At 42.6% G+C, this 14,991-nt stretch overlaps 1 protein-coding gene and 1 long non-coding RNA gene across 13 annotated transcripts in view; one reads left to right on the forward strand and one right to left on the reverse strand.

Moving 5' to 3' along the window:
• Window positions 1-6,584, reverse strand: part of LOC133484203 (uncharacterized) — a 33,624-nt gene extending 27,040 nt beyond the window's left edge. For 6 of the 12 annotated variants that reach the window (XR_009790316.1, XR_009790318.1, XR_009790322.1 and 3 more), the window contains exons 1-3: window positions 6,442-6,570; window positions 1,343-1,494; window positions 279-330 (exon numbers count right to left, since the gene is read on the reverse strand). This is a non-coding gene — a long non-coding RNA (uncharacterized LOC133484203). The other 6 variants (XR_009790320.1, XR_009790315.1, XR_009790313.1 and 3 more) reach the window with 4 other exon arrangements.
• A 162-nt stretch (window positions 6,585-6,746) lies between these two features.
• On the forward strand, window positions 6,747-14,735 carry LOC133484199 (inositol hexakisphosphate kinase 2-like). The gene is made up of 5 exons (XM_061786435.1): window positions 6,747-7,381; window positions 8,563-8,791; window positions 10,228-10,412; window positions 11,053-11,228; window positions 12,558-14,735. Exons 1-5 carry the CDS (start codon window positions 7,120-7,122, stop codon window positions 13,197-13,199), a joined length of 1,494 nt encoding a protein of 497 aa, XP_061642419.1. The 5' UTR covers window positions 6,747-7,119; the 3' UTR covers window positions 13,200-14,735.
• The last annotated feature ends 256 nt before the right edge of the window (window positions 14,736-14,991 follow it).

The raw sequence follows: 14,991 nt of genomic DNA on the forward strand, positions 1-14,991 counted from the left end.
GGAAATAATGTCATTTTCACAAATTGTCACGTGACTTTTCTCTATTACAGGCACTATCATGACTATCTTGAATACTGCCATACCTGCTGTTATCTCATTTCACGAAGTACCTGCTCGTTCAATATTGAAGAAAGCAGTGGAGCTAAAGAGAGCCACATCACAACTGTTCCATTCGTGCTGCGACCTTTCAGATATGCCAATCACATTTCTGGGACAGCCAAACGTGCTGTAAAGCCCTGAAGCTGCTGCAGCCATGAGTCAATAAAGCATTAACTTACTTCATGTCAGTGAGATGCCCTCCACTCTGTCCCACTTATAGCTGCACTGGTTCTGTTTCGAAGATGAAAGTGCACAGATTCAATCGGAAGCTGTTTCATCAAAGTTAATGTGTTGATCATAGTGTGGGTTATGCAATTTAATTTTTTTAAAGAAAGCATTGTCTAGGAAGTGACGTGTCTGGGTTTGTAGTTGTGTTCTCTAGAATCACCATGGTTTCATTTTTAAACTTCCATGCAACAGTTTTAGAGTCGTTTGTTATATTGATGATCAAATGATTTGTACATACTGTAATACGTAGCACAATGTTAGAGAAACAGTCTTCAGTTATAGTTTCCTACAGTGATGCATTTTGTTGCGCTACATTCATATCCCATTGTTACAGACATGCTACTGGAATTGTCATGGGAGAATGCTTAAGTATGGTACATTTGCATCGGCCACTATAAGAAAATGATGCCAAAAGCAGTCACTGAAGTAATGCTGAGGTTATATTTTTATTATTTATTTGTTGTAGTTTACATCTTGGGAATGTGTATGTTGTTTAATGTGTTCAGTAAATGTGAGCACAGTGATATTGGGTATGTGTCACGTCAAGTACCATACATGTAAATAGAAATCTGATTCACTGTATAGGCAATAAATCTGAATTGGGCGCTTCGACATGCAGTGTAAATCCAGCCTAATAGGGTACAGCAATGAAATACATTACGTATACGGGCAGAATCCTTGCACCTCCAAAACCATTAGTTGGCAGAAAATTCAAAAAACTGCATATTAAAAAAAAAATTGAACATTTTATCATTAGTTCTTTAGATTGGTTAATTTGTAAAAATTACAGACCCATGTGGGGACTGACCAACAATATCAATCATTGAAAATAAAAATGTTTGACAATAGTTTTCCAACCAATAGTGACAGTATTTAATTCCTAAATGAAATAAGTGAAAGCAGATTTGTCATTCAGAAATTAATGCTGGACTCAGCTCATTCCAAGAACTTGAAATGAGTCAGACCTAAAGAAGATTATATATTGAAAAACAGTGCCTCTAGGAAGCGGACCTACCCTTGTTGTAAATATCAGGTTCCAAGCTGTTCTTTCAAGGTTAGAAAAGCTCTGATGTTGTCAGAGGGCCATTCTTCGAACTGCATGCTGTGTGGAAGTTGGGGACAAGAGTCCAGCTTCCTGTTGGCCTCCCATCCCTGTCTGTGTGCATCCTGTACACACAAAAAGCTACATTGTGATAAGCCCCAGCTGATCCCCACCCAACTCTGACTTACTTTCTTTTCCATGCACTTGGCATGCCTGCTTTTGAATGTCATTATTGTCTTCTGGTGAGATTTTACATAGCAAGAAAAAAAAAATACATTGATTTGCTAAAGGGACTTAAATGTGTTGCAAATCAATACCCACAATGAGGCTATTGAGTTGTCCAGCAACAGCACAAGAAGGATAAACACAACAGCAATGTTTTGTTCACTTGACTTGTCTTTGTGGCTGTATCAAATCCATCTTGCTTTAATTTTAGTAGTCAGTACACATTTCCCACCAACTTAAGTGACTCTAACTCCAAAGGGAGAAGAAGCAACATGCAACGTGACAACAACAGAAATTACATTTTAGACTCTGGATGATAAAGTTGAACTGATCTGGTAGGATTTTGCTAACATTTACTTAGTTGAACCTTACAACAAAACAAGCTGTGATCGACTGAGGGTCATAGAAGGCATCAAACGGATCTCCAAACATCGATGCCAATGAAGTTGGATGGGACATTGTGAAGAACTTAAATAAAAACATAATACAGTGATTTGGAAATCCTTTTAAACTGTATATTCAACTGATTACACTTCAAAGAAAAGATATTGAATGTTCAAACTGATGACCAATATTGTGTGGGTTTTTTTGTGTGCATAAATATTCTCTCATTTTGAATTTGATGCCCCCAACGCCTTCCAAAAAAGTCAGGACAAGGGGAACAAAAGACTGGGAAAGTTGACGACTGCTGGAAAAAAAAAACAACAATGAAAAACAAAAAACACCTGTTTGGAACGTTCCACAGGTGAACAGGTTAATAACAAAAAGCTGGGTGTCATGATTGAGTATAAAAGGAGCAGCCCCAAAAGGCTCAGTTCTTCACAAGCAAGGATGGGGCGAGGTTCACCACTTTGTGAAATAGTCCAACAGTTTAAGAACATTTATCACTGTACAATTGCAAGGAATTTAGGGTTTTTGTCCTCTACGGTCCGTAATATCGAGTCAGAGAATATGGAGAAATCTTTGCACTTAAATGGCAAGGCCGAAAACCAACATTGAATTCCCATGACCTTCAATCCTCAGGCTGCACTGCATTAAAAACCAGCATCAGTGTGTAAAGAATATTGCCACGTGGGCTCAGCAACACTTCAGAAAACCCTTGGCAGTTAACACAGTTCATCACTGCATCTAAAAATGCAAGTTTAAACTCTACCATGCAAAGCAAAACCCATTTATCAACAACACACAGAAACGTCGCTTCTCAAGGCCCGAGCTCATTAGCGAAGGAATGACACAAAGTGGAAATGTGTGCTGTGGTCTGATGAGTCCACATTTCAAATTGTTTTTGGAATTCATGGACGTCGTGTCCTCCAGGTCAAAGAGGAAAAGGACCATCCGGATTGTTATCACCGCAAAGTTGAAAAGACAGCATCGGTGATGGTATGGGGTTGTGTTAGTGCTCATAGCAAGGGTATCTTGTACATCTGTGAAGGCACCATTAATGATGAAAAGTACATACGGCTTTTGTAGCAAAATATGCTGCCATCCAAGCAACATCTTTCTTCAGGGACATCCCTGCTTATTTCAGCAAGACAATGCCAAGCCACATTCTGTACGTGCTACAACAGCGCTGCTTTGTAGTAAAATAGTGTCAGTACTAGACTGGCCTGCCAGCAGTCCAGACCGGTCTCCATCAAAAATGTGTGGTGCATTATGGAGTGCAAAATACGACAACAGAGACCCCGGGGTGTTGAGCAACATTGTACATTAAGGAAAAATGGGAAATAATTCCACCTACAAAAGGTCCAACAATTAGTGTCCTCAGTTCCCAAACGCATATTGAGTGTTGTTAAAAGGAAAGGTGATGTAATCCAATCATCAACATGCCCCTATCCCAGCTTTTTTGAAACGTGTGGCAGGCATCAAATGTAAAATGAGTGACTATTTGCATAAATAAAGTTTATCAGTTTGAACAATAATATATCTTGTCTTTGTAGTGTAATCAATTGAATATTGTTATGGCTGCATCAAACACAATATATTTGGACCCCAAAGCAAAACAACAGAAGATGCATGTTTACAGACTTTAGTCAACAAAGGGAGCACACTGACGTGAAAAGACTACTGTAAACAGAAAGTGACGTGACAGAAGGTCAACGTGAAAACCATCTAGCGGACCGGTACTTAAATAAGGACGGTGGACGAGGAGCCACAGGAGGATAATACTAAAAGAAGCTAGGAGTACAAACTCTAACCTCCACAAGGAAGACAAACAAGAACAGAAAAACACAGTAGTACTTGCTAGAAAAACAGCAGACGAAAATAGCTACTGGCAGGACGGAATGAACGTGAGAATGTAACAAAGCTAGCAGGGCAATGGCAACAAGCGAAGTACAATTTCTCAGCGTTTTCGTCCTGCGTCTCCCATCCTTAAATACACTGCTGATGACAAATCACCAGCAGCTGCATGGCGGGAGACTCGCCCCACCGACCTGCACCACAACAGAAAGTTCCACACATGAAACAAGCAAACAAAACAGGATATGACAAATATCGGTTGAAAAACATTTGTTAATCATTGAATTATGTTTTTATTTACGTTTTACACAACGTCCCAACTTCAATATAATTGGGATTTGTATTTAGTGGTCGGTTTTAAGAGCAGTTTGCAACAGAATTCCCCAGGGTGGCAAAAAAAAAAAAAAACTGCCAATCTGGGCTTAAATTCGCAAAGAAAAAAAACACAAGTCTTCCGAGAGAATGTGGGGGCGAAATGTGTTAGTCTTCATAAACAAATGTGTTTTTTTTCTCCAGCAAGTTTTGGATCATTATATATAGAGAGGTGGGAATACTGTACTTAGTAGTTCCAAATAGCAGTCAGTTTTGGCAATAAATCTTCCTACTAATTGAGGTAACCAAAATATGAGACTTTTCGGTCTAATTATGTTCCCGTGACTCTTTCTTGTGAGAGTTTGTAGCATCATGCTGCACCTGCTTCAAATGTTGCACTGCATTCTCTTGTGCTTTTTATTTTAACCACCTCTGCTACTCATTTTAACTTGGAAACTGTTGCTGCATTGTCCATAAGGCTGTGTAAGCAAAAGTACATCAGCTGCCCCTCCTTTCTTCTTGTTATTCTTGGCCTTGGTTCAATGTTTTGTGGAAACTGCTAATGGAGTTTTTGAGTTGCGCTACAACAGCCCAGACCTAAATTCCAAAGTGCAATCTCTGTGATGACTTGAAAAGGGCTGTACAAGAGATTTCATCACAGAGCACTTGAGCGGGCCAATATTGTGAAGATGTGCCGTGCTGAAAGGCATGGCGAGCCAAAAACACTGAATGACGCAGTTAAAGCAAAAGCTCCTTCAACAAAGTCTTTCCTCCAAATCTATCATGTTAAAATTATCTCAAAAAATCTGCTATTTTGCATGTTGACAGTTGACATCTCTGAATTTGACTGACAGTGCATGTTTTGTATCGTTTGTGCCATGAGGCCATGCAGGCAAGGCGCTGTGAGCTCACTGATGAAAGATAATGTAGCTGGGCTGATTTGCAATACGCGTGAAGCCCAGGCCTCGGAGTCACAAGGGCTGCCCAAATCTCTTTGTCCACAATTTAAAAGCTTTAAGTAGTTCAAGTGTGACTTCAAGGCTATTTTGTACTTGTTTGTCATAGGCTAATTTTTCCTCTTGTGTTCCAGGAGGCCGGATTAGAGAGATTAGTGACGATATTTCTGGCTCTATTCCCTCCTCTGCCTTGCCAATTTTAATGTACACTACACATACATGCACACGGACCAGAAAAGGCTAAATGATTTCTTTGTACCCGACATAGGCGTTCCTAGCCCATTTTGGGTTAGGGTCAGTTGAATCTCAGCACCCCTACAATTTGAGAGATTTATTTATTCTACAAGCTAGCAAAGTGCAGTACAGTACTACAGTAAAGTACAACACAGTACTTGGTTGAAATTGAATACAGGTATGTCCCAAAAAATTTGAATACCGAGGGAAAGTCAATTTATTTCAAAACGTGAAACTTGTATATTAGTTTAACACACACAAAGTGAAATATTTCAAGCCATTATTTGTTTCAATTTTGATGAGTATGGCAGAAAGACAAACAAATAAACAAATACAGTATTTCAAAAAATTCGAGTATTTCATATGACCAACAAAAAACACAGATGTAACAGGATGTACATAGAGTCATCTGGATATCTTATTGGCAGTTGGAAAGTGAATACAAAATTACATTAAGACAATAAAAACAAGCAATATGTTTATTGTTGTAGTTGTAATTTACAGTAGTGTCGAACTGCACTCCCTCATACTGAGAGAGATGTTTTTAATATTTTGCATCTCACATGCCTCTATAAGGCAACCAACAAAAAAAATAAAAGACCTGTCAGTATGATGCACTGCTACTACAACATTATTAATACTATTATTAATAATAATACTTGCTAATAATACTTTTTATCGGATTTATTTTAAGTGTAATTGCTGTACGTACTGTATTATTGGTTTGGTGGATGTGTGGCAGGTTAGTCCGTGTGAGCGTTGTGACCGGCAGCAGCTCCTTGCGAGTGTTCTCATTTTGTATTTGTGTGTCGACTGTTTGTCCCGTTCAATTAACGCCTGAAATTGCCAGAGCGACAGCTGCTCTCCTCGTCCACGTGTGAGGTCATAAAAGTAGCGTAATTGTTGCATTCTCCCACCCCACTTCACTCACCCAGACGTGTGTCTGAAAGTTCAGTTTTGAAACTCACACTTTGTCTTGCTGTACGAAGCAACAAATTCGATCGCGCGATGGCTTGCAAGTCACAAAACCGAAAGGTTCGGGTGCCACTGTATTGGGTAGCTGCATGGAACTCAGCCTACTCATCAAGTGTTGCACCGCACACTTACCCTGGGTTTTTGTTTTTTTTCAACGTCCTCTGCCTCCTAACTTTGACTCGGAAGACGTTGCTTGTCATCTGTCAGGCTGTTCAAACCCTCTGTCACACAGCTGAGTTTGGCCCCGCCCCTCCACTCTTCTTGTTATTCTTCCTCTTGCTCCCCTTCCCCTCCATAACAGCCCCTCCCTTTCTCCCTCTCGCTCCCTCTCCTCACAGGGTTGCCACCCAGCACTTGCTTTGCACGGCCCTGATTGGTGGGTTTCTTGTGAAGAGGGGCAGGGTCTGTGTCGGACTGGCGAGAGCTTCTCAAGTGCTGAGCACAGCCTCTCTCGTACTCAGAGAGCCTTCGGTCTGGATCTGTCTGCGTTATCAGCCTAATCATCTCTCTTTCAGCTTCAGGCCTTACTAGAAAAGCACGCGAAAAGGAATGTACGGTCCATGAAATCTGAGCGGCTTTATCTCTTTCTCCTCTAGTTCCTTACCCCGTGCGCTTTATTTTGACGAGCATCGTCCTCGGCCGCTCAGGAGAAGCAGGTCACCCGCACATCGACGGCCTCCGGAGACGATAACAGGACTGCGCACACCAGCAGTGCGTGTGTGCGTGCGCATTGCAGCCCCCCCCACCGCATTGTGCGTGCGTGCGTGAGGAGGCTAATGCCCGCCGAAGTGTGGTCAGGGCCCGAGGAGGATGAGTCCGGCTGTCGAGGCTCAGGCCCAGGAAGCCAAGGATGCAGAGATCCAGAAGCAGAAGATGCAGCAGCAACAGCAGTACCCGCAGTGCTACGCGGAGAAAGGGGTCATGCTTGAGCCCTTCATACACCAGGTGGGGGGGCATTCGTGCGTCCTGCGCTTTGGAGAGCAGACCATCTGCAAGCCCCTCATCCCCCGCGAGCATCAGTTCTACAAGAGCCTGCCAGCGGAGATGAGAAGGTTCACCCCCCAGTACAGAGGTAACCACTGTCACTCGGCTTCCCGGCTTGTGTTTTGTTGTACATTTTGGAGTAACTGCTGCAAAATGAAAGGGATTTTAATACATAGTGCCACAGGGGGGCGCTGCAGCAACAAATGCAAGCGAGAAACGGACCCGGTGTGCCGTTTGTGTTCGGTTTTATTTGCGCAGGTAAATCAGGTGAGCAGAGGTTGGTAGGGGGTGTCTGGTTGGTGGTACCAGGCAAGCGACCTGCACACGAAACCGATACAAGCACGCGAACGCCTCCAAGGAGGGATCATGAGGTCACCTGGAGAGTTTAACGTCACAAAGGCTGAGCTGACACGCACCACACCTTCTTTAGCTTCTCTTGAGCAACATTTGTGTAGACAAATTATGCAGTAGGACTGGTTGAGCACATCTCGCACCCTTAACAAGCTGTGCCTGTTTTTTTTTTTTTTTTCTTTTTTTGTAGACGGCAAATAAGAATCGTCACAGTGCCAAGAATCAGTCTGCCAATTGCTACTTTTCAAAAGCATTCACATGCCTCGGGGCCACGACAGCTGTCTCCTTTGTCTCCATCTTAGAAGTGACAGATAATATGTCACTCCCTTCTCCACAAGCCGCATTTGCTTTATGTGCCCGTTTCCCAAAAAGTGTTCAAAGAAACAAAGGAATTAGGAGACCACAAAAGGGTGGGAAACATCCACCTTATCTTTTCAATCTGTTTTGTTGCGCTGCCAGCATTGGTCAGTTCTCTGTCAGCATCTTTTCCACCTTATCTTTATTCTCACGTCCTTTCTGTGTCCCTCTCTCCTTCAACTCTTCTACTTTTGTGTCAATGGAAAGAAGGCATGTTGGGACTGTTTGGATTTCCTTTATTCTCACTATTCACTGAAGGACCTCTGCTCTTTTACAGTAAAATACATTCTGTCTGGTATACAGTACTCTGTACATTGACTGCCATTGTCTGATGTGGTAATAAATGGGATTCAAACGTCACTTTCGTAGTTTGTGTCTTCTGTGATTGGACTCTATATTTCGCTCTTTCGCTTGTTCGTGTATCATTATTATTTTATATTTTCTTAAAAGTACTTTGTGTTTCACCTCAGGACATTTGTCACAAATGACGACAAAGTGATTTATTTTGAGATTTGTATTCACGTAAAATTGACTGACATTGAATTGTCCCTCTTGTACCAGGCGTGGTGTCCGTCAGTTTCGAGGAGGATGAAGAAGGGAACCTCTGCCTCATCGCCTACCCACTCCACAGCGACCCGGCAGCCGACCTGGAGAATAAAGACCCCTCGGACGACAGCGAGCCCAAGAGCAAGATGCTCAAGTGGGGCAACGTGATGGGGTCCTCCCCGCTTGTGGAGAGCGAAAACCTGAGCAAAGAGGGTCGAAACCGCCACTCGCGCAAAGATAAGAGGTGAAAAGCAAGACAATTTTTACTACAGAGCCCACGTTGCTTGTAGCAGATTTAAGTAGTCATGATCAAGTGGCAAATGATGTATTCATCACTGCAAATGCACACATTAGATATTTGCCTATGGCAAAAAGTATGCATTACTGAACGTCATTGACTGAACATAAAAAATACCTTGTCATCCCTAGCCCTGGTTGTGTGTTTTTGACATTCTGTATTAACAGCATTGACACTTTAAAAACATTTTTTTTTTTTACACTTCCTGTAAAATGCAGCATTTTTTGCCTTTTCCCGTGTTGTTGTTCTAAGAAAACATCCTCGCGGAGTGGGAGGACAAAGTCAGTCCACCCATTTTCTTTACTGCTCATTCATCCTCGGGTTGTGGGTGAGCTGGAGCCTATCCCAGCTGATTTGGGGTGAGAGGCTTGGTAGGCGCCACGCTGGACTGGTCGCCAGCCAACCACAGGGCATATACAGACAAACATTCATTCACACTCACAGCTATAGAAAACCTAATATGCATGTCTTTTGGAGTGTGGGAGGAAGCCCACGCAAGCATGTGGAGAACATTCAAATTCCACACAGAAAGGCCAAAATTGAGATGTTAACCCTGAACCTCAGAACTGTGAGGCAGACGTGCTAACTACTTGGTCACCGAGGACCAAGTAAATCCATCAGTTTTCCTTCTACAGTGGTTCCTCGCTATTCGTGGGGGATAGGGCTCGAGCCCTGCCAGGAACAGAGAAAATCGTTACGTAATTTGACTGTATGTCTAAATGAAACTCCTCAACTAACTTCAACACAGTTCCTTGACAACAAGATGGGGACAAAGCACTACTTTGGTCTATATGAAGCTTCACAATTCACTTCAGCATAGTTTCTTGGCACCAAAATGCCACAAGATGGCCAATGTAACACTTTTATTGTTTTGGCCTGAGCACAAAAACATTGAATAGGTGAGGTTTTCAGCAAATTACAGAAGTTAGGTTCCTCAAGAAATTCGCAAAAAGGTGAATGCCGAACCATGAATAATCAGGGCTACAATGTAGCAAGGTTATAACAGGATGCCACTGATGTGTATGGATCTTCTGGAATGCCGGGACTAGGGTGTTCACACCTGGGACTCACTCTCCTGTCCTGTTGTGTTGACAGCAATTGACACTTTCTGACAAGTCTGCACACCAGACCTTGGGGTCATTTATCAATTCATCTGATTGCGGAATGTGAAAGTGCACACAAAATGCCAAAAATGCAAAGGCGGATAAAGGCCATGTTTCCTGTTACAAGGCTGATGCAACGTTCTCTGTGTGAAAGAGGCTTATGACTCTTGAACGAGTTGAACTTTCTTGGTTGTTACGGCTTCATCTAAATGTCACCATACATTTTTGGGTGGATCAAAATGATGCTGAAAGGGCTTTTCTCTCCCCCTCCACTTCTAGTGCTCACAAGCTGCAAGAGGATGTGGAGCTGGAGTGGCTGCAGCAGGCCGAGGTGCTGTACTACCGCCTGGAGCGCAGCCACAGTAACGCCGTCCCACAGCTCAAACACAACCCTTGGAGCCTCATGTGTCACCAGCAACACCTGCAGAGGATGAAGGACAACGCCAAGCACCGCAATCAATACAATATCCTTTTGGTATCATGATGCAATGTCATAAATGACAAATGCGTTAATGAAATGACACGTGACAGCCCACTTATTATAGCGCGCACACACACACGCACACACCATGGCCTGGCGAAAAGCTGGCCGTTTAACACAATCTCCAACTATCAATGTCCCTTGGTGTCACCTTACTAAGGCACACCAGTCAGTGACTTGATATGACCTTGTCACAGACACAAGACACAACAATGGAAAGTCACAGCTGTCCACCAAGAAGCTTTTATCAAGATTGTTTTTTTTGTTTTGTTCATTAACTCACAAGATACAAGCTAAACAACAACATACACCAACAAACTTCAGAAATTGCCATTCAACAGTCACCAATCTTCTAACCCTCAGCCTGAAGCGTACCACAATTCCAAAACATAACCTCTACACAATACACCTCTCAAAATAGTCCTCCCTATTTCATTATTGTTTTTCCTTTTACAGTGTATTCATCATATAGCACAGCCAGGTAACATTATTTGAAACACACAGAAATAAAAACAAAATAACAAAAGAAAGAAAAGTTACTTTCAAAGAAGACAATCACAAAACAAGAAACACGTCAATAACATCGCAGTTCCTCTACCCTCTTCCTTGACGGAATGTGCCAGAATTCATCCTGCTGGAAAACCTTACGTGGCAGCACGCAGTGCCATGCGTGTTGGACCTGAAGATGGGCACGCGGCAGCATGGGGATGACGCCTCAGAGGAGAAGAAGGCCCTGCAGATCCGCAAGTGCGAGCAGAGCACATCAGCCTCCATAGGTGTCAGACTCTGTGGCATGCAGGTACCTTCAGGCGGAGACGCAATCCACTCACCAGCCACAACATCATGTTCTCTATCAATAATCCTGAAAATAAAATCGCACTGGGAGCGAGGAGACACAAGAGTTAACAAGGGAAGCGAGGAACAGTATAGCTTACTTGACATAAGGTGGGCCGTGGTACCGCTAGGAGAGGCTGCAATACTTAAGTGAGGTTTTCTGGGAACAGGCAGGCTTATACACACCGGTGATGAGGGTGATTGAAGACAGGTGAGGAGGGGGGGGGGGGGAGAGGACACAAAGCGCCCTCCCGGCTCCAATAATGGAACTGCAGGGCAGTATATGACAGAACCTCATAGGGTTGAGCTAGTGATTACGACTCTTTTAATAATATTTACATTGTTTTACATTCAATTAGTGGTTTCTTCCCACAGTTGGTTAAGTGATTGACCCTCCAGTTACATTGTGGGTGGAATTGACCCGTATAAAATAAAATAAAAACTCTTGAAAAAATGTTTTTGAAATGTTAAGAAACATGTAGGATGGCCCTCTTCTTTTCTTATTTTTTACAATATTTTTATATATTAAGATTTTTTTTATTTACATGGTATGATAAATGTAATAACAAAGCAGTGACATAAGTGGCTAAAAGGGTGCAGAAGTGTCTCATTTATATACTTTTTTTGTAAATACACCCCAATTAATTTATTTCTGGGATTTTCCAATATTGACAGAAACAATTATTTAATAACAAGCGGGTCACATTAACCATCACAGCTGCCACATCCATGCATTGCCTGAAAATGTCGCCACATTCAATATGGGCGCCATATGTCAATGCATTGCCTTTGATGGGAATGTCACCACATTCAACATGGCTTCTACGTAGGCATGTGCGTGTCTGTTGGCTGGATCTAGTCATATTGTATGTCTGTGACCCGGAAATACACCAAATCCATTCTCAGCCTGCATTGCGCAAAGGCGCCAGTAAACAACAGCGGCCAATTCTGGAACTAATAGACTTGTCAACAGCAGTTTAAGGGATAACTGGAAACTATTTTTGGACACATGGACTGCCCAGATGGTCCGTTACTTCAGATATCTGTTAAATCGGGGTCCGTTAAATCAAGGTTCTAACCTCTTTTGTTCAACCTTATCTTCAAATGGCATAGCCCATCTGTCAGTTAATAACAAAAAAACAAGTGTGGCCCTTGACACAAAAGCTTGTCTACCCCTGGTCTAGACTCTTGTTTGACATTTGGACAGTATTTTTGAGATGATTTATTAGCTGTTGGCTGAAAATTGGGTTTCATAAGATTTCCAACAATGCCATGATTTTGTCCATCCCACCAGGTGTATCAGTCTGACACAGGCCAGCTGATGTTCATGAACAAGTACCACGGCCGTAAACTGACCCTCTCTGACTTTAAGGAGGCTCTGGTACAGTTCTTCCACAGCGGACGCCGCCTGCGTCACGAACTCCTGTCGCCAGTGCTACGCAGGCTCCGGGAAATGCAAGCCGCTCTGGAGGCCTGTGAATCTTATCGCTTCTACTCCAGCTCGCTGCTCATCATCTACGATGGAGCGCGGCACCGCAAGCACACACGCCGACGCACCGAGGGCGGCCTCTCGGAGGAAGACGAAGAGGAGGAGGATGAAGAGGATGAGGAGGCGGAAGCCGAACCAGAAACAGAGGAGGAAGAAGATACGGGTGTAGCGGGTGCACTCGATTTCCCCCGCACCCCCTCTGCTTGTGGTGACGACAGCAGCAGTTGTTCCAGTAGCAGCAGCAGCAGCAGCAGCAGCAGCTCCCTGTCCAACTCAGATCCACGCAGCCCAGTGGTGGATGTGCGGATGATAGACTTTGCCCACACCACCTGCAGACATTACCGCGAGGACAGCGTGGTCCACGAGGGCCAGGACACAGGATATATCTTTGGCCTGCAGAATCTGATCACCATAATCTCCGAGCTGGAGAACCACAGCTCGGGCTAGACGCTGAAAACGTCTGGGAGAAGCTCATCAGACCCTAAGGCTGTGTTCAGAATCACTCCCTATCCACTACATAGTGCCCTATGTAGTGAGTTCACCGTTTTGTAGTGCTTTTCGAATGTGTAGTGAGTATAGGTTAACCTCTATATCAGTGTTTTCCAACCTTTATTAAGACAAAGCACATATTTTACAAAAATGTCCAAAAAAAGTAAATACGCTGGTTAATTGTGTACCTTATGCCATCAAGTGGAAGAGCATTTCATTGTTCTGCTTGTCACTATACATCGCCGGCATATATTGATGAACAAAGATACATCAATTGTAAGAAATTCAATAATTTTAGGACCAATTATGAAAACATGGATAATTTATGGTAAGACAACTTGGTAATCTTGTGGCACGTCACACTGGTGTATATAGTGACCGCAATCTATCCCATAATGCATCTTAAAAAGTAGAGAACAACGATGGTCACTAGAAAAGCCAATATATCCCATGAATGATTTTCCATTTCCACTTGGGTTTGATTTTTGGCACGAGACAAATTCATGAGTTGTGTCGCAAAAATATCTTTAATGTAAGAAGAGTAACACATCACAACTCAGATGGACATAAAGAGCTTTATTTGTATTAATTTTATTGAATAATAATAAGCATTACACTGACAGGATATAGTGCTTTGCCAAGGGACAGAACAACGCCATGCGCTCAGGCAGAGATACAAACCGATGACCCTCCGGTTGCAGGGTGTATGCTTACCCTGTGCCACATAGTTGAAAACAGCGCAATCTTATTGTCATTCATTTGTCTCATATTTGCTACAGAAGTCAACCAGCTGACATCGATCTGCTACATTGTAATTATGTGACATCAAAAACTCTTTTTCATTTGGCTAATGAATGAACTATAGTTCACTTTATAAAAAATTGCGATATAATGATTCGGGAATAGGTAATAACGGAATGATTCCGAACACAGCCTATGTCTGACTGTTAGGACGCCAACTGGACTACAGCAATGCCCCCTTCATGTTTGTTGGTGTGTCGCTATGTTTTGTCCTGTTGTCCGTTTTCAAGTTTGAGTAACACAGCAGACTGAGTAACACAGCAGACGTCACAGTTGTGACACAAGACTCAAAAAAGGGCGACTAGCAAAAGAATGATGAGCAATTGTTTCCATTTCCAAAGAGAGCATAAAGACTTTGCACACACAAACTGTACATGCACTTAAAACACATTCAGCTGGGGTGTTGTCTTATCTTGAGTTCTACGGTATTTCTATGCGGAGAAGTCCACAGAGACTATATTCATAAATATCAGAGACAGAAGCGAGAGACTTATTTATTTACTGGACAAGTCCCATTGAGTAAGCAAATTCTCCAAATGTATGAAGGGAGAGCACTACATTCCATGTTATTGCAATAATGATATTCATTAATATTGTGACATGACATGTTTGGATACTTCAAGTTTTTATTACATTTTTCTTTTCTTTTTTTGGTCCATAGGCGAAGAATTAAAAGTGTTTGGTTTGTGCTAATGTCTGTGTTCTTTCTTGTTTGGTCAAAAGTCAAATCTAATTTTGCTGCTATCACATTTCATGTCTGGCTCCAGAATGAAGCGTTGATAGCTGCGCCGATGTCTGAGGTAAGAAAGTGTGAGCGCATGAGCAAAGATCCATTAATATCACCGTTGTATAGAAAATATGACAAGATGGCAACTTAATACAAGCAGGCACGGGGTCACCCCAAGACAAGATGGCTGGTGTCTTTTAAGGTTCCTACATTCAACCTTTA

This window comes from Phyllopteryx taeniolatus, chromosome 9, assembly GCF_024500385.1.
Source record: "Phyllopteryx taeniolatus isolate TA_2022b chromosome 9, UOR_Ptae_1.2, whole genome shotgun sequence".
In the NCBI taxonomy this organism is placed as follows: Eukaryota; Metazoa; Chordata; class Actinopteri; order Syngnathiformes; family Syngnathidae; genus Phyllopteryx; species Phyllopteryx taeniolatus.